The sequence below is a fragment of the Gymnoscopelus microlampas genome (assembly GCF_963454915.1).
Source record: "Gymnoscopelus microlampas genome assembly, chromosome: 12".
Classification (NCBI taxonomy): domain Eukaryota; kingdom Metazoa; phylum Chordata; class Actinopteri; order Myctophiformes; family Myctophidae; genus Gymnoscopelus; species Gymnoscopelus microlampas.
The window spans coordinates 29,719,693-29,737,983 of record NC_139949.1 but is presented as its reverse complement, the minus strand read 5'-3'; the positions used below and the strand labels follow the sequence as shown (position 1 = coordinate 29,737,983).

General features: G+C 42.4%; 1 protein-coding gene across 1 annotated transcript in view; it reads left to right on the top strand.

Moving 5' to 3' along the window:
- The window catches only part of abcg4a (ATP-binding cassette, sub-family G (WHITE), member 4a), a gene marked incomplete at its 3' end in the record, with an annotated part of 34,297 nt that overhangs the window by 1,657 nt on the left and 14,349 nt on the right, over positions 1 to 18,291 (top strand). Inside the window, exons 2-9 of the mRNA XM_084073689.1 lie at positions 4,467 to 4,716; positions 11,399 to 11,516; positions 11,806 to 11,938; positions 12,144 to 12,194; positions 12,837 to 12,982; positions 13,204 to 13,327; positions 13,737 to 13,851; positions 14,495 to 14,628. Coding sequence (XP_083929815.1) covers positions 4,476 to 4,716; positions 11,399 to 11,516; positions 11,806 to 11,938; positions 12,144 to 12,194; positions 12,837 to 12,982; positions 13,204 to 13,327; positions 13,737 to 13,851; positions 14,495 to 14,628 — 1,062 coding nt within the window. The 5' untranslated portion in view covers positions 4,467 to 4,475. The remainder of the gene's footprint in view (positions 1 to 4,466; positions 4,717 to 11,398; positions 11,517 to 11,805; positions 11,939 to 12,143; positions 12,195 to 12,836; positions 12,983 to 13,203; positions 13,328 to 13,736; positions 13,852 to 14,494; positions 14,629 to 18,291) is intronic.

The following is an 18,291-nucleotide window of genomic DNA, read 5'->3' as shown; positions in this document are numbered from 1 at the left end:
CAGTTTTCTTCTCTCTTCCTTCACTCACATGAGGATATTCCATTACACATATACGCCATGGCACCATATAAAGGTCCTCAGCTGTTTAGAGTACTACGAAACTGCCTTTGTCATTACTGAAACTTGATTTTGTTACATGATGCCAGTGGATTGTCCATGTACATTCATAAATGGTATATACTGCTGAATTTGAAGATTATACAGTGTTTCTGGGTCTTTGCACCACACCTCACTATTCTGAATTTGGATGCTCAATTTAATTAGTCAGTGACAAACACTGATTCCTCTTCAAAATCTCCCTGTAGACTTTTACCTCATGGATGAGAATAAATACCCATGACTATAATTTCTCTCTGCAGACTCTTTCCCACTGTAGAGAAGAATAAAAACCCTTGATTCTATTTTAAAATCTCCCTCTTTAGACTCTTTCCCACTGTGGATGAGAATATATATTCCACCATATAGGAAGTATAGGTACTTTATTGAGGCAAGTGTTCAAGTTTAACGATACAAAGGAGACTCAATTATGTTATATTCATTGTGAGAAATGACTTAGGAATGTAAATCTTTTCATTATGTCAGAAGCATAATTCGTTATCAAATTGAAAATCACTTGCCACTAATGCACGTCTGGTCAATGTCTTGAGCAACAGGCAATTGTAAGCTGAGGCCCTTAGTGTACAGATTTGGTCAAACCAGCGCGGGATATTTTGGGTGAGTTTTGTTTAGCCATCTGTAGATCCGCCTTATTAAAGAACAAGTGCAACAATTCTAAATACTACGAAATACAACTCTAAGAAACAATACAAAACAAACCATAAGTACAATGGGGACTTATGATTAAAAACGATGTATACATTAAAAGGCAGATGGGAAATTATAAATCTTGAATGGTGGACAGTGACGTCAGAGAATAATGACCATTAAAGTGGCTTGTGCAGTAAGTGTATAAGTGATTAAGATAGTCCACACTGTAGTGATAGTGGGAAGTTGAATGGTAGAATAGTAATGATTATTTAAACATATTCAAGATATACTTTAATGTGTCATTTAGGGACTTATCACTAAAAAATACTGTGAGAAATACATAGTTGACCTTTGGATATTATTTAATGCTTTGGCCAAATGCTTTTTGCATATAGAATTACATAATGGTTATGAGGCAAAAGTACTTTTTTATGCAGTTGAAAATTGTAGCCAGAAGCTGCAATGTATTGTAGAAGTCTATGTCACATAAAGATCACCAGACTCTTGCTTTCTCTTCTTATATGGTTTGCATTTCAACATCACACATTCAATCCTACAGATTATAATGCTATCATTTATGGTAAAAGTGATTTTGACATTTAGCAGACCCTTTTATCCAGTGCAAGATGGGTGATGTGAACCCTAGACAACAAACGGCAGGGTAAAATGGTCAAGCAAATGTTATGTCAAGGACCCCCCAAATGAATATGTCCACGGACCCCGTGGACATACCGGCAGACCAGCAAGGAGGGAGTTGCAATAGTCTAGCCTGGAGATGACTGAGGCTTCTATAAGGATCTGGGTCTGAATACAGACTGGTTGCGATCCAAAAGAAAAGGCTGTTCTGTGAGAGATGGAGTTCTTGATGTCGGAGGGGTCAAGACAAGAGAAGGTTTCTTGAGGAGAGTTGTAACTCTATCTGACTTGAAGGCAGATGGGATGCAGCCTGATGTCTTAATGATGTGGTAATGAATGGGAGTAGATCAGGCCAATGGTCTGGAAGATCAAGGAGGGGTGGGGGAAGATAGGAGGAAGAGCTTCTGATTTTATTATCAACCTTCTTATCAAAGTACAGGTGACAAAAGCTTCAGCAGAGAGGGATGGAGGGAATCAGTGGAGGAGAGTTAAGGAGAGAGGAGAAGGCGGAGAAGAGCTTCCGTGGGTTAGAGGCAGAGGACTGAATATTATCAAAAATTGAAAGAGAACTTAGCTATGGCTATGTTGAAGGCAGAGAGGAATGAAGAATGAATGCATGGGAGAGGTCTTCTGATTGGTTCGTTTTGAGCCACTTCCTTTCAGCTGCTCTGAGACATGTTCGCTCAGCTCTGAGGGTTTCAGATAACCAAGGAGTTGGCGGACACATGCTTGGAAGAGAGAGGGCAGTGACGTCAAAGACAGATGTAGTGGAGAGAACGGAGGAGTTGCAGTCTGTTGAGAGGGAGGGGAAAGAATCAGGGGATGGAAAAGAGGAGAGGAGAGAAGAAGAGAGAGCTCATGTTCCACGTGGTGACAGAATGGACAGAGGTTGGATAGGTTTAGATGGGGAAGTGGAAAGAGAGATGGAGAAGGTTACAAAGTGGTGGTCAGGGACATGAAGGGGAGTAACAAGGTTAGAGGGGGAGCCGTGTCTAGAGAACACTAGGTCCAATACATTTGGGGAGGTTGAATGAGGATAGAAGAGAGGTAGCATGACGTCTGCTGGTAGGTTGAAGTCACCTTAATGAGAGGAGTGCCATCTCCCGGGGAGGAGCTGATAAGATTATCATGCTCTCCAAGGAATTCCCCAAGTGGACTTGGGGGACAATATAGCACAATGATGGAAAGAGGTAAAGAGTGTGTAATTGAGAAGCAGTATGAAGTTCATGTGGGAAAAATGAAAGATGAGAAACATTAAGAGCACAGAAATTTCACTTGGGATGTAGTCCACCCTTGCCCGAAAGCCTGGGAGAGTGGCTGAAGTTGCAGGGTTCTGAGAGGGCAGCACAGGTAGCAGTGTACAGTACACTGCTACCTGTGTCTTGTGAGAGTATTTTGAGAGTGAGGAATCGCAGAGACTGGAATGAGGCCTAGGCTGAAATGAATTCCTCTTTCTGGAGTGCTAGGCAGTTCCAGAGTCCTCCTTCCAGAGTCCTCCTCCTTGGAAGTGGTGACCGGGTGACCTAGAGAAAACTTGCGCATAGTGTAGGGTGCAGAGAATAAGAAAGAACAGGAATAGTGATAAAACACATTGTTGCAAAATATATAATTCATACTGTTCATACTGGTATGCCTAAAAATGTACAAAAATGGACTACCCACACATTTTGGACTGAATAACACATTCAGTATTTATAGCAGGATGTAGGGCAATAACCTGGTGAAGTAATGAGATTTTGAGGCACAATTTTCCAACATGCCTAAAATCATAATACTTTGTATTAAAAAGTGACTTTATGCTTAAGCACTCTGTTCTCTTCCACTAATAGGCCTATATGTTGTTACCAAAGTATAGGCTATAGTGTAGGCCTACAGTATGTGAAAGTTAAAACATTCAACATATAAACAAAAATATCAACTTAAAACCATACTTAAATCCAAATATCTTTTAAAAAATATTATTATTATGAGTCCATTTTACATTCGCTCATTTTCAATATTTTCAACACTGTTGAAAACCTTTCGCACACCCGATATGTCTTTGTGACAGGTGTGTAGGTTAAGCTCAAAGTGATCAAAATCTCACAAAATCAATAAAAGCACCCGCACACTGCCTGACTTGCACAGTACAAGATAAAACTCTACAGCCATTAGATGCAACATTCCAGTCGCCAAGACCTTCTTCAAGCATGCTTGAAGAATGTCTTGACGACGTTGCAGGTCTAATAACGTTTTTCTGTTGTACTGTGCAATATTTTCAACACAAAACCATTTTCAAATTCAGTAGGCTTCACTTCAGTGATCAGAACCACTAGCTATAGTATATGATGGAGCAGAATATTCAAACATCACCACTACCGTACATAGTGGAGCACACTATTCAGACAGCACTTGTACACTGTATTGTGAATCAGCACTATAACTGCTGCAAGGCTGAAACCAGATCCCTACTCCTCACACCCGGAATCTCATTCCCCTCATCCAGCCAGTCCACAGTAGCGTCTGTAATCAGATCATGTCCAGCACCTAGCTTTAACAGGATGTCTGCAATCATTTTGACATCATTCGCATCACAAGCCTTTGCTGGGGCAACAATGTCGTCGTGCGACGTGCATATGGTAGAGTTCATCCTCTTGTGATAAAAGGGTATTTTAGGATTCCCAAAGTGTCATCCTCTCAACTAACTAATCAACCAATCAGCGACCCACTAACCATTTTCTATATTTTCTAGTACAGCAGCTACTTGGTTACATTTAGTTTAAATTTGCACATTTTATTGCTGTGTTCTTTAGCTTAGAAGATTGAGAATGATGCTTGAGATAGGAGAGTACCTATGAAGCGACTTCTGTGTAACACAACACAGTTTGAGTTTTTAAAGCTACGGGCACTGGAATTTACACTGGAATGAAGATTGGAATAATAGGTGGATGGCACAGTAAAATAAATACTTTTACAACATCTATGGTTCAGAAACCAGGGTGGAGACAGATGTGCAACCTTGATTAGAAATCAATATGCCCCCATGCAGTCAATTTAAAAAGCCTCTAAAACTAACGAAAAACTAAATCTGTTTTCCTTTCCAGCCTTTCAGCATGGCTGAGAGGACGCTGGAGCCGGGGCCTGTCAGTGTCACTGTCAGCATCCCCATGGAAGAGACCAAACTCCCTGGTGGCACACCTCAGGAGGCGTCCCTGCTGACCCACCTGAAGAAAGTGGAGAACCACATCACGGAGGCCCAGCGCTTCTCCCATCTTCCCCGCCGCAGGGCTGTGGACCTGGAATTCACCGAGCTCTCTTACACCATCCGTGAGGGTCCCTGTTGGCGGAGAAAGGGTACTACATGTTCAGCTTTAACAAAAACAATGTGTGATCAGGCAAGCGTCACGAACGATGATCAATATGTTTGAGCAGAAATTTAAGACTAAAGGATTTCAAAGTCCTATCCCCTCTCTCATCTCTGAAGGAAGTTATACATTCTCATTGATTCTCCGTCTTTGCGTGCTCTATTTACACACACACACACACACACACACACACACACACACACACACACACACACACACACACACACACACACACACACACACACACACACACACTCTTCTGTTCTCAGAGTCAGACTTCCGCCATGTTGTTGCAGGCAGTGTGGCTGTAGCTTTGCTGTGCTCAGCAGAGTTTAGATATAGTAAATAATTTACATTCACAGGCTGGCACACTGCTTCCTGCCCTTTTCTTTGTGTTCTCTGACGACCAGTTATGGCACAGAAGGCCCAGTGATTGATCATCTGCTCATGCAATATGAATGGCATCTTAAACTCAACAATCTTATTCATGAGGAGACTTTGACTCTCCTGCCTTGAATACCAGGGTTGGTCTCCTTGTAAAACGACACTCCAAGTTAAACTATTGTATACCATAATGTTGGGCTATATATCTCGTATGTGTTTAGCAGGGAAGGGAAGAGGCACTTGAAAGGAATCTATATTTACGCTTTCCGGCGTAACCTTTTGAAAGGGCATATGATGGGATGCTCAGCATTTTTTGTCTCATATTAATGTCAATCTTCTGTCTGATATTAGCTTGTATTTTGAGAGCCAAACATGTGATTATTTGTTGACCCATTGTGAAACCTATGTCAGTGGAGATGACGGGTGAATTGGGGATGAGCCCTAAGCTAGGATGGAAAGCCGGCACGGCAGGACGTTTCTGCGCACTGGTCGATAAACAGACTTTGTTGGTACTGAAGCGTTGTGTTTCCTCCGTGCTCTCGTCCAAATCAATCAGTGATTCTCCCTTGTTGTTTATTCCATCTCAGCAGGGTGCCTGCCTCAGCTTATTTGTCTGATGGTGTGTGAAGTGGAACTCACTAGGCTTTTAATGAGATAGCTCTCGTAAGGAGGGTAGCTTGTCATTTTGTACAGGCTATTTCCAATCTGACTGCCCCCCGGCACCACCACCAGCAGCATGACTGTAACCGTCTAGGTCACCTTCAACACACTGCACGTACCTCAGTTAACCCTTCTCTTCCTCTACCAGGGTCTGTTTTTTTTTCCTTTCACTCCTGGTCTTCCTCTTAACATTAGATCAAACCAAATCACGACGTGGGGTGTTCTGATGCGCTTGGTTGTGCTTCTGTCTGATGTTAGGAAGCATGTATACACTCTCTCATCCTGCTTTTATCAAACTAAGCTGATGCCAGGACATCAAGCCGTAGCTGTGGGTATGGTCTGTCTGCGTTATTGATGGGAGAGAGTGGAGAGATCTGAGCCAGGTATTAACATATGTCATGACTAGATAGAATGTTCCTCAGCCTCTGGGTCACCATGACAACCCTCAAACGTACTAATTTCAAAATAGAGAGGACTATTACACCAAGCAGGAATGATGTATGATTTCATAAAGGCTAGAACAGGAAGGCAGGTACAGTTGAACAAGACAGTCAGCTGAGATGTCTCTTGTGATGGAAGAAAGAGGAAAAAGACCGATGGTGGAATGTGCTCAGGAAGGTTATAGGAGATATGAGCAGCCCCCCCCCCATCTCTTCGTCTCTTTTTATAGCCTCTTCCTGGGGAGGGCAGCCATTTATCCCTGTCATTATGAAGTCACCATGGCCTCCTTTGATGTTGAGGGTATTCTCCTCCCAGGGGAGTTTACTTGGTAGTGTAACACAAGCCATGAAAAGGAGAGGGAGGCGAGAGAGAGTGTGTGTGTGTGTGTGTGTGTGTGTGTGTGTGTGTGTGTGTGTGTGTGTGTGTGTGTGTGTGTGTGTGTGTGTGTGTGAGTGTGTGTGCGTGTGTGTGTGTGCGTGCGTGCGTGCGTGCGTGCGTGCGTGCGTGCGTGCGACTTCTTGCAGGTCAGCATTTTGTTATTTACTGTTGGCTGCAATGCCAGCTACTCTCAATAATATGGAGAATAGATTGACGTTTAGATATACATCATTATTGAATTAATTCACAGTCATCTCCGTAGAATTTTTATGAACATTAATTCATGTGGATTTAGTATATATCAATAAAAACATATGTGCATAAGCAGTTCACACTATAGTGACTCAACAGTATGGTTGCACTTAGGCAAGAACGAAAGGTTAAGAGAAACCATTAAAGGATATGCAAGTGATATGTTTTCATTAAATAAAAATGTTACAGCTCTATATTCTGATATTAATCATTGCTATTGAGCAGCCTTTATTAAACAGAAAACACATTTTCAGTTTGGGGAGAGAACCCCACAAAGGACATTTTTCAGGCTCAATGTTATAGTGTTGCAATTTATCACTTCCAATTTCACTTGTTTATCCTGATACAGGATAACATAGTCATAGCAAACTAAAACATATAGTCTCGGCCAGGACTGTATAATAAGTGAGACTGCAGTGAAACCACTGTTAACAAACTAAGTTTATTAAATAACCATAACAGCATAGATCAGGTTAGATCAAGTAAAGTACAGTTACCGCAACCATTTGAAAATATTTGAGGTACTCAATTTACAAAATATAGCTGGAAAAAAGCAGGATTTCATGTCATATCACCACATGAATTACCACAAGATCAGGTGCCAAGGTGATGTCCGGGTGTCCCTGAGACCAGCGGTCATGCACAAATACCACTATCTGCATGTGTGACGGAAAGCACTGGGATAGTTCATCTGTATGCACCACACACCAAGGCACGACTATTTTCTCTGACAGGGCTTTGCTCTGCTGTCTGTCTGACTGGAAGCCCTATCTGATGGATGTGATAGCAGTGCAGAGGAGGAGGAGGGGCGCAGCCATTAGACTGCTTTGCCTGATAGTGTGTGAGGGTTAGAAGGGGTTGGCAACTCTACTGGGACACCTAATTATACAACCTGAGAGAGGAAGAGGAACCCCGGCAGACAGTGCTAGAGTGAAGAGATGTGGGATATGGGCAGGGCACTATAACCCTCAACACCAACACTTGCAGTACTGTACTAGTTCAGCAGACCCTCCTCTATCATTGTCAGGATGCCAGGGTCTCAATAATAAGCATATTTTTTACACATATTATGGCCAAGCTGATATATAATCCATATATAATCTATATCATATCGGTCGGATCGGCGGTGCGACACAGGTGTGAGGACCGCATAGCGGCCCGAACTTCTTGTATATATATGTATATATGTATATATATATATAGTTATATATATATGTATATATATAACTATGTATATATAATCCATATCTAGCCATCTATAATCCATTAATCATTTCATATGGACATGAATCATGGTTGCAGTAGCCTCTACAAGGTTAATGAACCCCTCTCTCCAACAACAACAACCAAACATAACAAGAAGGAAAATGGCAGTCAGCTGTTAAAATTGATATTCAATCGAAAACGCGTCCTTGTCTCTGGTCTCTGGAAGCATTGCAGAGGTCATCTGTGGATAATAATCTGAAGCTGCTGGCTTAAGCTTGATTTATACTTAGTTGTACGTCAGGGTCTCACACCGACAATAGCAGATCTACAATGCACAACTAAGTATAAATCAGGCTTTACTTGGAGCAGTAAGACAGCTTGCCACCGCTATAAATGAAACATCTGTAGATGTAAATGCAACAACACACTTGGCTGTTATTTTCAAGGAAGTGTTAGTATGTGTCACATTCATTTCAAATTTCAGCATCAATATAATTAAATAAATAAAAATAGGTCCGTACGTTTTCTTTACTCTATACCCTTTCAATGTGTTTACTATACAGCATCATTGCAGTGTGTTGCATTAACAACTTTGACTTTGAGGGGAAAACGTTGAACTTGCCTATAAAATCCATGCGTGTAAGTTAGTATCACAATTTACAATTTGTCATTTAGCAGACACTCGCATCCAAAGCAACTTTCAAAGTGTAAGAGTGTAGTAAGTGACATGAACCCTTGTCCACCACACAGGGTATCCTTTGAATTCAACCAATAAACTGACAGCATGAATCTTAAATTACTTTATCGTTCCAATCATATTCTACCAAGGAGCACTGAGTTCAGGGAATTCTAAACAAACAGAAAATTCATCATGATGTGATAATGTGAGAGCAATGCATGTTCATGTAGACATGCATAGTAATTATGATGGTGTTAAAGGGCAAGACCACAAAAACAATTGCTCCATTGATTAGAAATTGAGAATTCAAAATATGCACCTCATCAACTTACATTGTACCGTACAACAGCTGTCAAAGTCACTCTGTTAGCACGTAAACGAACACAAACAAAGCTGATTCAGACAATATAGAACATCACCATACCCAGTACATTGTTTGAAGATCCGGATCCGCGGATCCAGTCCGGGTTTTCTTCATAATAAAATAGCTAAATCATCAGGAAGTTTACAAAAAAAAACAGTACTGGGTTTGGTGATGCTCTATATTGTCTGAATCAACTTTGTTTGCGTTCGTTTATGTGCTTAAAACAGTGACTTTGAGAGCTGTTTCACCGTACAATGTAAGTCAATGAGGAGTGTCACGGTGTGTGGGAGGTGAAACCGGGTAGGACCCAAAAGCAGGACACAGACAGGATAATCACGGGGAAAATAGGACTTTACTGGTCAAAACTGGAAAATAACAGATACAGAACCCTCAGGCATAGAGGGAGACCAACGAGGACAAGGTACAGGCAAAACAACACCAAACAGGTACAATGTCCGAACAAAGGGCACCGGCTGGAACGGCTTAATAAAGGCAACAAGTCATTAGGCACAAGGGCCACCCGCCGGGCGAGCCGCGGGCAACAGAGGCTCAAGCAGGGAACAGTTAGTGCGGTGAAAGGGGGGGGCGGGGCGGGGCCGAAGGAGCGGCAGCGCCCAAACTGTGACAGAGGAGCATATATTATTATTATTTTTTCAGATATTTTTTAGGCTTTTTTATGCCTTTTATTTTGACAGGACAGTAGGCTGACAGGAAATGGGGAGAGAGATGGGGGGTGACACGTCATTCCAAAGTCTATACCAGTTGTGCTATAACCACGGCCCCTTCTGTGGCCAACACGGAAGTAATTCAGTAAATCATGTTTTGGTGAGAGAGTTTGCGCCCCAACTGCCACTCAAAGTGGCTACTGGCCAATTACAGCCCGTCCTTGCGCAAGCGTATTGGCCAATCATGCACAAGTGGTATAGATTTTGGGATGACGCAGGGGTGACACACAGCAAAGGTCGTCGGGATCGGGAGTCGAACCCGCGACACGCTGTTAAGCTGGCGTACCAGCGTATGTGGTGGTATGCGCCTGGACCGCTATGCCAGCGGACGTCCCAAGGAGCATATTTTGAATTATCAATTTCTAATCAATGGAGTAATTCTTTTCCATTTCTTGTCCACCTTTGGTGTTACCCAAACACCCAAACCTCTACCAAAGTGGTCTTGCCCTTTAATAATCCCATGTCTTTTTACTGCTCTGTGATTGTCATTTGAGTGAATTATCACTTATCTGACATCAGTCTTTCTGAACCTCTCTTTTGCATTGCTATGTACGGCTCAAGAGCTTTAACCACTTAAACCCTATATACTTAGTTGACCGGAGTCAACTAAGTATATAGTCTACACCATCTCTTCGGCAAAAATAGCCGATCTACAACGTTGTGACGTGATGTGAACTTGTAGATCTGCTATTTTCACCCAATGTTTGCTCCAGGATAGGAACACAACGTTATAGCCCTGTTTACACTCTGACATCACTCACCACCTTTCAGATGCTCTGCTGCTACCGCCAGTCTGATGCAGTAAACATCCTGCTGTGTCATACAGTATGCACCGCCCCGCCGTTGTTTCCGTCGCTGTGACGTTTATCTGATCGCAACATTGGCAGCCTGGCATACAGTCCAAAACACATCCAATCAGAATGGTAGTTTATCTCTCTACACATATTAAAAGAATCATGATGGTATTTTTGAGTCCCTTCCAAGTTTCATCAGAAACCTGACAGACTTGAGAGACTTCCCTTAAAGCTGCCAAATCCTCCTAAGTGCAGCAAATGCATTCTCTGGAGAGGCTGTGTTTCCACCGTATCAGATTTGAACCACTTAATTACCCAGACAATAACATTTCCTTGCTTGGGGATTGTTTCTGTACTTTGAATTGGTACATATATACAACACCCGCAAACAATAGCTGATCCCATGTCAGCAAATCAATTTCAGTGATGCAAAGTACATGCAGGAATCACAACGCTTGACTCTTGAGGGTGTATTTTGGAATATGAGTGAGTGAGTCTGGAAGTTTGAATAGTGCGGCTTATTGTAAAAATAGAGGTGTTTTTTTTTTGTTCTGTTTGCAACAACTGTTCTTTGTTGCAATTAATGTTCAATTTAAGGATTGTAGGTCATCGTCCCACAAAGTGAAATTGCATTACTCAATAAGAGCTCAATAAGTGTTGACAATCAATAGACAGATCTTCATCTTGGTGGTTGTCCCTAATGGAACAGCAGATGTCAAAATCGTACTCTGGCTTTATATGTACATTGTTTATGACATAGTGAATAGCTGAGATTTTCCCCTCCTCAGGTTACAAAGCCCTGCTCAAATGTCTGTCAGGACGGTTCAACAGCAAAGAGCTGATTGGCATCATGGGACCCTCTGGAGCAGGGAAGTCCACTCTGATGAACATCCTGGCTGGGTACAGGTGAGTCTGCACCTGGGAAGGAGTGCTCTGATCGGTTTGATTACTCTTGAATGTTAATATGAAGAGTTTTGTTTACAAAAACATCCATTAAAAAAATAAAATATTAAGAATTTAAAAAAAAATAATCATCATTTGATGAAATATAGAGGATCCATTGTTGTTCATGATTTATCATTTTGTCAACCAAGGCCTTAAGTTACGTACTTTTTGTTCAGTTTTTGTTTTCACAAATGTGCAAGATGATGGATTTGTCATTTTGCTGTGGTCTGTCGGGTCTATTTGGACACAGAGAGACAGGGATGAAGGGACAGATCTTTGTGAACGGCCGACCACGAGATCTAAGGACCTTCAGGAAGATGTCCTGTTACATTATGCAGGATGACATGCTGCTGCCAAACCTCACAGCACGGGAGGCCATGATGGTGAGGCCACTTAAATTAACCACTTTCTACCATGTCATTATAGGCGGAAAAAAGCTGAAATAGCAGATCCACAGGCTCATGTGTCATGATGCAATTTTCGCTATTTGTTGTATGACAAAGTATATAGGGGTTAAGTGGTTAAATTCAATGTTCAATGATGATCCATAACCTCAAGATCCTGTGCTAAATCATATCCTTCTTCCAGGTCTCTGCCAATCTGAAACTGAATGAGACCATGTTGGTGAAAAAAGAACTTGTAAGTTTAAATGTATTGATTAGTCTTGACAAAAGTTGTATTACAAAATGTTAATAAATGACAGTCAATTCCAGTTCATCTGCTTTGAATTTTATCTATCGTCAGACCAGAGCTTGATCTGCGAGAGAGAGAGAAAGAGAGAGAGAGGGATATAGAGGGAGGGAAAGTGAGAGGGGAGGAAGGGTGAGAAGGAGAGCCCGATCAGTAAGAGCCGGGGCGCCGATTTATGTCCGCACGGCTGGGTGTGCGTTTTTTCCGGGTTTCTTACCTTTTTTTTGTTACTTTAGTGCGGTTAATTCGGTTAATTTGGTACAAAAAATGTGCTCCATGAAGTGTAGATGTCAGAGTTTTTTTCTTTTTCTTTTTTTGTGATGAGTTTGTGATTGGTGCTCGTCATTTCTCCTGGGGGCTTTAGCCCCGAGGCACCCACAGTATCGGCGCCCTTGAGTAAGAGAGAGGGAGGGGGAGCCTATTTCATCCACGCAATAACTTGGCCAATGCCAGGGACTTAAAACTGAACGCACTGATCGAAGTATTGCGAAGCGACGTGTAGTCAGTGCAATAACCCCGGGATGCTAGGCAAGCTGATATACATGTATACTGTATACATGTCCCACAATCCCACCTCTCACCATGCCACAGGTGAATGAGATCCTGACTGCTCTTGGACTTCAGGAGTGTGCCCAGACACGGACCATCTCCCTGTCAGGCGGTCAGTGTAAGAGGCTGGCAATCGCCCTTGAACTGGTCAACAATCCTCCAGTGATGTTCTTTGACGAGCCCACCAGGTACAGTATAGGAGATGACGTGTTTTAGCGCAGATAACTTCTCTTAACAATTACCACAGTAAAGTGTTCATTTACCTCAATGTCATTTGAACCCTTGTGAGTCCATTTGGAGTTACATTGATAACTGTGCATCCAAACTAATTGTGCATCGGTCCATCTCTCTCCATTTGTTTGTCTTTGTGCCTTTTGGCCTGCTGACCCGCCCTGTGTCCCCATGTCAGCGGCCTGGACAGCTCGTCCTGCTTTCAGGTGGTTTCCCTCATGAAGTCTCTGGCTCAGGGCGGACGGACAATCATCTGCACCATCCACCAGCCCAGTGCCAAGCTGTTTGAGATGTTTGATAAGGTAATTCATGCTGTATATTATAAGGTAATTAATGCTCTATATTTGGGCTCTGCCTGTTGGCATCAGTCAGATAATAGCTCTCCATTAAGCCTGATTTATACACTGGTGTCGTGCACTGAAAATAAAGTTCACAATGAGTCGCATCGCAACACAGTTGTGAGCTTGTAGATCTGCTATTTTCGGCGCAGGACACCATTGTATGATGGAGTACAAATTAAGCATTAGCCGCTGTGGTTCAGACTATAGCTACTATGATTTACTGTACATGCAATATACTTTTCCAACTGACCGCAGCAGTCACTTTCCATGTTGTTATGTTACAGTAGGTGTTCATGCATTATTCAGTGAGTCTGTCTTTGCATGCTGAGCTAAGTTGGTTACTCTGTATCTGCACTGTACCCCCTCACAGCTGTACATCCTCAGTCAGGGACAGTGCATATATAAGGGCACCGTCCCTTACCTCATCCCCTATCTGAAGAACCTGGGCCTCCACTGTCCCACTTATCACAACCCTGCTGACTTCAGTAAGTGTGGGAGTGCCCTTGGCACTTGGCATATGTACAAACATGCCCTTGGCACTTGGCATATGTACAAACATGTATGTGTGTGTGTGTGTGTGTGTGTGTGTGTGTGTGTGTGTGTGTGTGTGTGTGTGTGTGTGTGTGTGTGTGTGTGTGTGTGTGTGTGTGTGTGTGTGTGTGTGTGTGTGTGTGTGTGTGTGTGTCAGGGGATGCCCTATTATTTTGTATTTAATCTCAAATTCAGTTATTTCATGCATCTTTTTTTGGCAGATTAATCAGATTTTAGATTGGCGCTGCCTGAGTGCCGATTCACGCCCATCCATGTGACACACATGTTAGACTCGTGTTTACTTGTCTGCAACCATACATTCATTAGCCACTTTCAACCTGGTGGCCCTATTGTGGTTATGTCATTACAGGTGAACATTTTCATAAATTTGAAAAATAGCAGATCTACAAGATCTACTGAGGAATTATGCCAGTTGCCTCTATTATTTCTGAAATTAAGCCCTTGGTTTGTGTTTTTATGTGTGCGTGCGTGTGTGCGTGCGTGCGTGCTTGCATGCGTGAGTGTGACGGTATGTTTGTCATATATTGTCCATAGATTTATATCCTGTCTCACCGGCATGTCCTCTTGTTTCCCCAGTCATTGAGGTGGCCTCGGGGGAGTATGGGGACTTGAACTCAGTGCTGTTTGAGGCCGTCCAGGGCGGTCTGTGCTCAGAGGAGGGCAAGAAGAACTCTACTGACAAAAGCGACTCATCTTATCTCACTCACAGCGTGAGTGACATACTGACACAGACACAGCAACAATTTATTACACCATGTGTTTACAGGAGAATAGAAGGGAAGATTTTTCTGGACGCCGGGGGCGTAAATACTTTCTGCATCTCGGTTACGAAAAGACCCGCTCCCGCCTACCTCTGATTGGCCAGAGCTCGTTGCCTTGTCAACAACTTGGCAACGCCCCCTTCTGTGACGCATGCGGAACTGCCTCTCACTTGAGCGGACCGCATTAAATAACTCCCAAAACCCTGCAACCGTGGCGTGCACGTTAAGCATTAGGCTTCCGTTTCCAGCACCACAGGATCGACTCCAAATCCCATCGCTGTTTATTTATCTTTTTCTCGCAAATTATTTTATTACGACCGATAGGGACAGAATCGTAAATTGCTCTGAAATTGGCTCTGATGAGCACACTGGGGGAGCTGTTAGGGGTTAAGTGGTTTGCTCAAGGACACTTCTCCACATTTCTTGCGCAAGTCGGTGGTCAAACCGGCTGCCTTCCCATTTCCAGATGGCCTCTGTACCCACTTATCCCACATAGAAGCCTATGTACTGTCCTGTCACGTCGAAATGCGTGGTTTAACGTAGGCTGGCAGAGATTCTCCAGTGCCTTTGAAAGAGAGCTCTCGACACACAGAATGCATTGGGATATGTTATGTCAAATGTTTACATGTCCTCCTCACAAAGGACTGATAGGATTCACGTTACAAATGGTTTCGCGCTCAATTCGTTAGATCTAACATGAGCCACAGAGCTAAGTCCAGCAGTAAATCTGGACAGTCACTTCCAGTTCTAGTTAATCTGCTTTGAATTTGATCTAATCAAACTAAAATAGGCCTACAGAGGATAATCAGTTAATAACAATAGTGGGGATGCGTGATAAACAACAAATCCTCTGCATTGTGAAAACAGCTGAAAGACAGAAGGTGGATAATAATTTGCTATCAGCATACACGTACTGTTCCACATCCATGGAACTTGGTATGAAACTATGAACCCCAATGTGTAGGAATGAAAGAGAACTGCAATTTGTTATGATGAAATTTCTTTCAGCATTTCAGTCAGTTCCCACTCCAACTCTCTCCTTTTTATCTCTCTTCTCAGCCACTCTCAAGTTCTTTTTACTCTTCTCTGCCTCTCTGCCTCTCAGAGTTCTCTCACTTCCACTATGCCACCACTCATTTGGGTGATGGCTTATTAGTTTATGTATTCTTTGGCTTTTTTTCTGGGACATAAACCTTTTCATATTTTGCTACCTTGTTATGAGTATGAGAGTGTATGAGAATTACACTTAAACGTCCACAATGGAAATAAAGAACAAAATAACTAACACTGACATTAAATGCTTTATATTAAAGACCACCACAAGATCTCACCATTCTTCTTAGTGTAAGGGTGTTCCATGACTCAGTGGCGTTGAAGCAGAAGGCCGTCCCACCACTGTTTTTGTGAAATGCTTTGGAAACATCTTATAGGAAAGTGGAGGAAGACATAAGTGTTCTGACTGGAAAATAAAATGAAAGGGAGTCGGAGCCTGATATACATAGGTGCCAGGTTATTACAGTGCTTAAAAATCACTCTAAAGTTCTCGATAGCCGGCCCAGTACAGTGAGATGTGGAGTAATATGATCTCTTCTCTTGTTTTAGTTCAAATTCATGCTGCAGCATTTTGAATTACCTGTAATAAGTCTATTTATCAATTACAATGACAAGCATTAACTATCAGAGAGATGGTAACTATGAACCCTTTGTCCATTCAGACTTATTGCAAATTACAATAACTAGTCCACACCCGGTGAAGTGCGCAGGCAAAAGTAGTTGCAAACGTGGGGTTATTGCGCGTCCCGTTTACTCTAGCGTCACCCTTAGGTCAAATTTTCTTACACGTAAGACATCCGAAATTCGAATGGGTGGATTGCCATTAAACCTTATAAGTGCATTCATGCTCCCTAGAGAAAGAACCTTAATTATTTGTATGACCCATGACTTTACCCTTAGCACCCTGTCAGGCCAAATTGTTTGCACTCAAGATATTTCATAATCTAATAGGCCCTACAGTACTAATTTTGTGACCCTATAAGATAAGAGAACAGGCACAACTTTCCTGTAGCCCTACCCTTTGGGCAACAGGGTGGCAGCGCCACCGCTAGGGCTGCTATCAGGGCTTTTACACTCTTATAGGCACTATTGTGGGCTGAGAAACTCATGAAGCGTGGTTAAAGGCATGGTGGGCGGTCGTAATGACAGAAATTAAGTATCTTCTTGACTGGAGAAGGGCGGAGTCCTTGTGACAAAGTGGCGAAGTGGGTTATATTAAGCTGAGTATATTAACAGTGGGTGTGTTGGATCATGACAAATTAAATGATCGTTTTTCATGACCTTTAAAAGCAGTGCACTGTGCTCAGCACAACAGTGTTCTGGTAATTTTCATAGTGTCAAGGAAGAAAAGCCTTGGAAACATAATTTGTCCCAAGAGTAAACTCATGTCCTTATGCCAGAGGGGCAGAGTAGTCAACAACAAATCTACAGCACCTCAAATATGAACACCAAGAGCAGATGAGGTCAAATTATCTCGGTAGGAAATAGAGCACCGAAGTCTGATGTAATTTACACATCCTACCTGGTTCGCGGTTTTCCACCCCCGTTCTGAATTCCCATAGACGTCTTTAATATCGCGTCAAATAAGAACTGTGTTCCCAAAATAAACAAATGACCCCGGCTGTTTGACTCTTATGGATATGAAGCATCAACTGACGGTGAGAAAACGATAATGTTACTTCCGCCGAATTAGTTACATTTTTGCCAGAAACATACTGTATCAAATATAAGTGACTGATTATCATAAACGATACAGAACCTCCTCCCTGACAATATCGCCGAGAAAGTTTGTTTATTTTTGGACCACAATTCTTATAGACTATGAGACGATTCTAAGATGACCCAATGTTATTCTCCATAGAGAAATTACTTTACGAACCAGGGGATGAACGAGTGACGTCAGGACTTCTGTACTCTATAACAAACGAAACAAATGTATGTATTAATTTGTTTAATATTTGTATTAAACAAATTAATACATATGGAAAAGCAATTGTCAGTATAAAGTCCAGTTCACCAACAACTAAACTAAGCTACACATACGGACATCTGCAAAAATGCGCAGACCTGTCCACCCAGGAGCGGCAGTAGCTCAGTCCTATATAGAGCACCGAAGTCTGACGTCACTGCCACTAGAGGGCGCTGTTTCATGGGGTCGTGGCTTTATTTTTTGTGTTGAAATCCCCATTTGGGAATCTTAGATCACGTCATATAAGAACTGTGTTCCAAACATAAACACACCACCCTGGTGTTTCTGTCAGGGGGGTGGCTCTGCATCGTTTATGATATTCATTCATATTTGATACAGCCTGTTTCTGGGGAAAATGGAATTAATTCTGCCTTAAAAGTCTTAAGAACTACTACTTCCGGGTCTGAAATCACTGTCCGTACAGCAGCCGCGTTCATGGGAAATGTAGTCTTTGGGTTGTTTGACTCGTTTCTAGTGTTTATATTGTGTTACTCTTTGGGTAAATGTGTACATTTACACCTTCAGTCGATGCTTCATATCCATATGAGTAAAATCGCCATGGTGGTGTGTTTATTTTTGGAACACAGCTC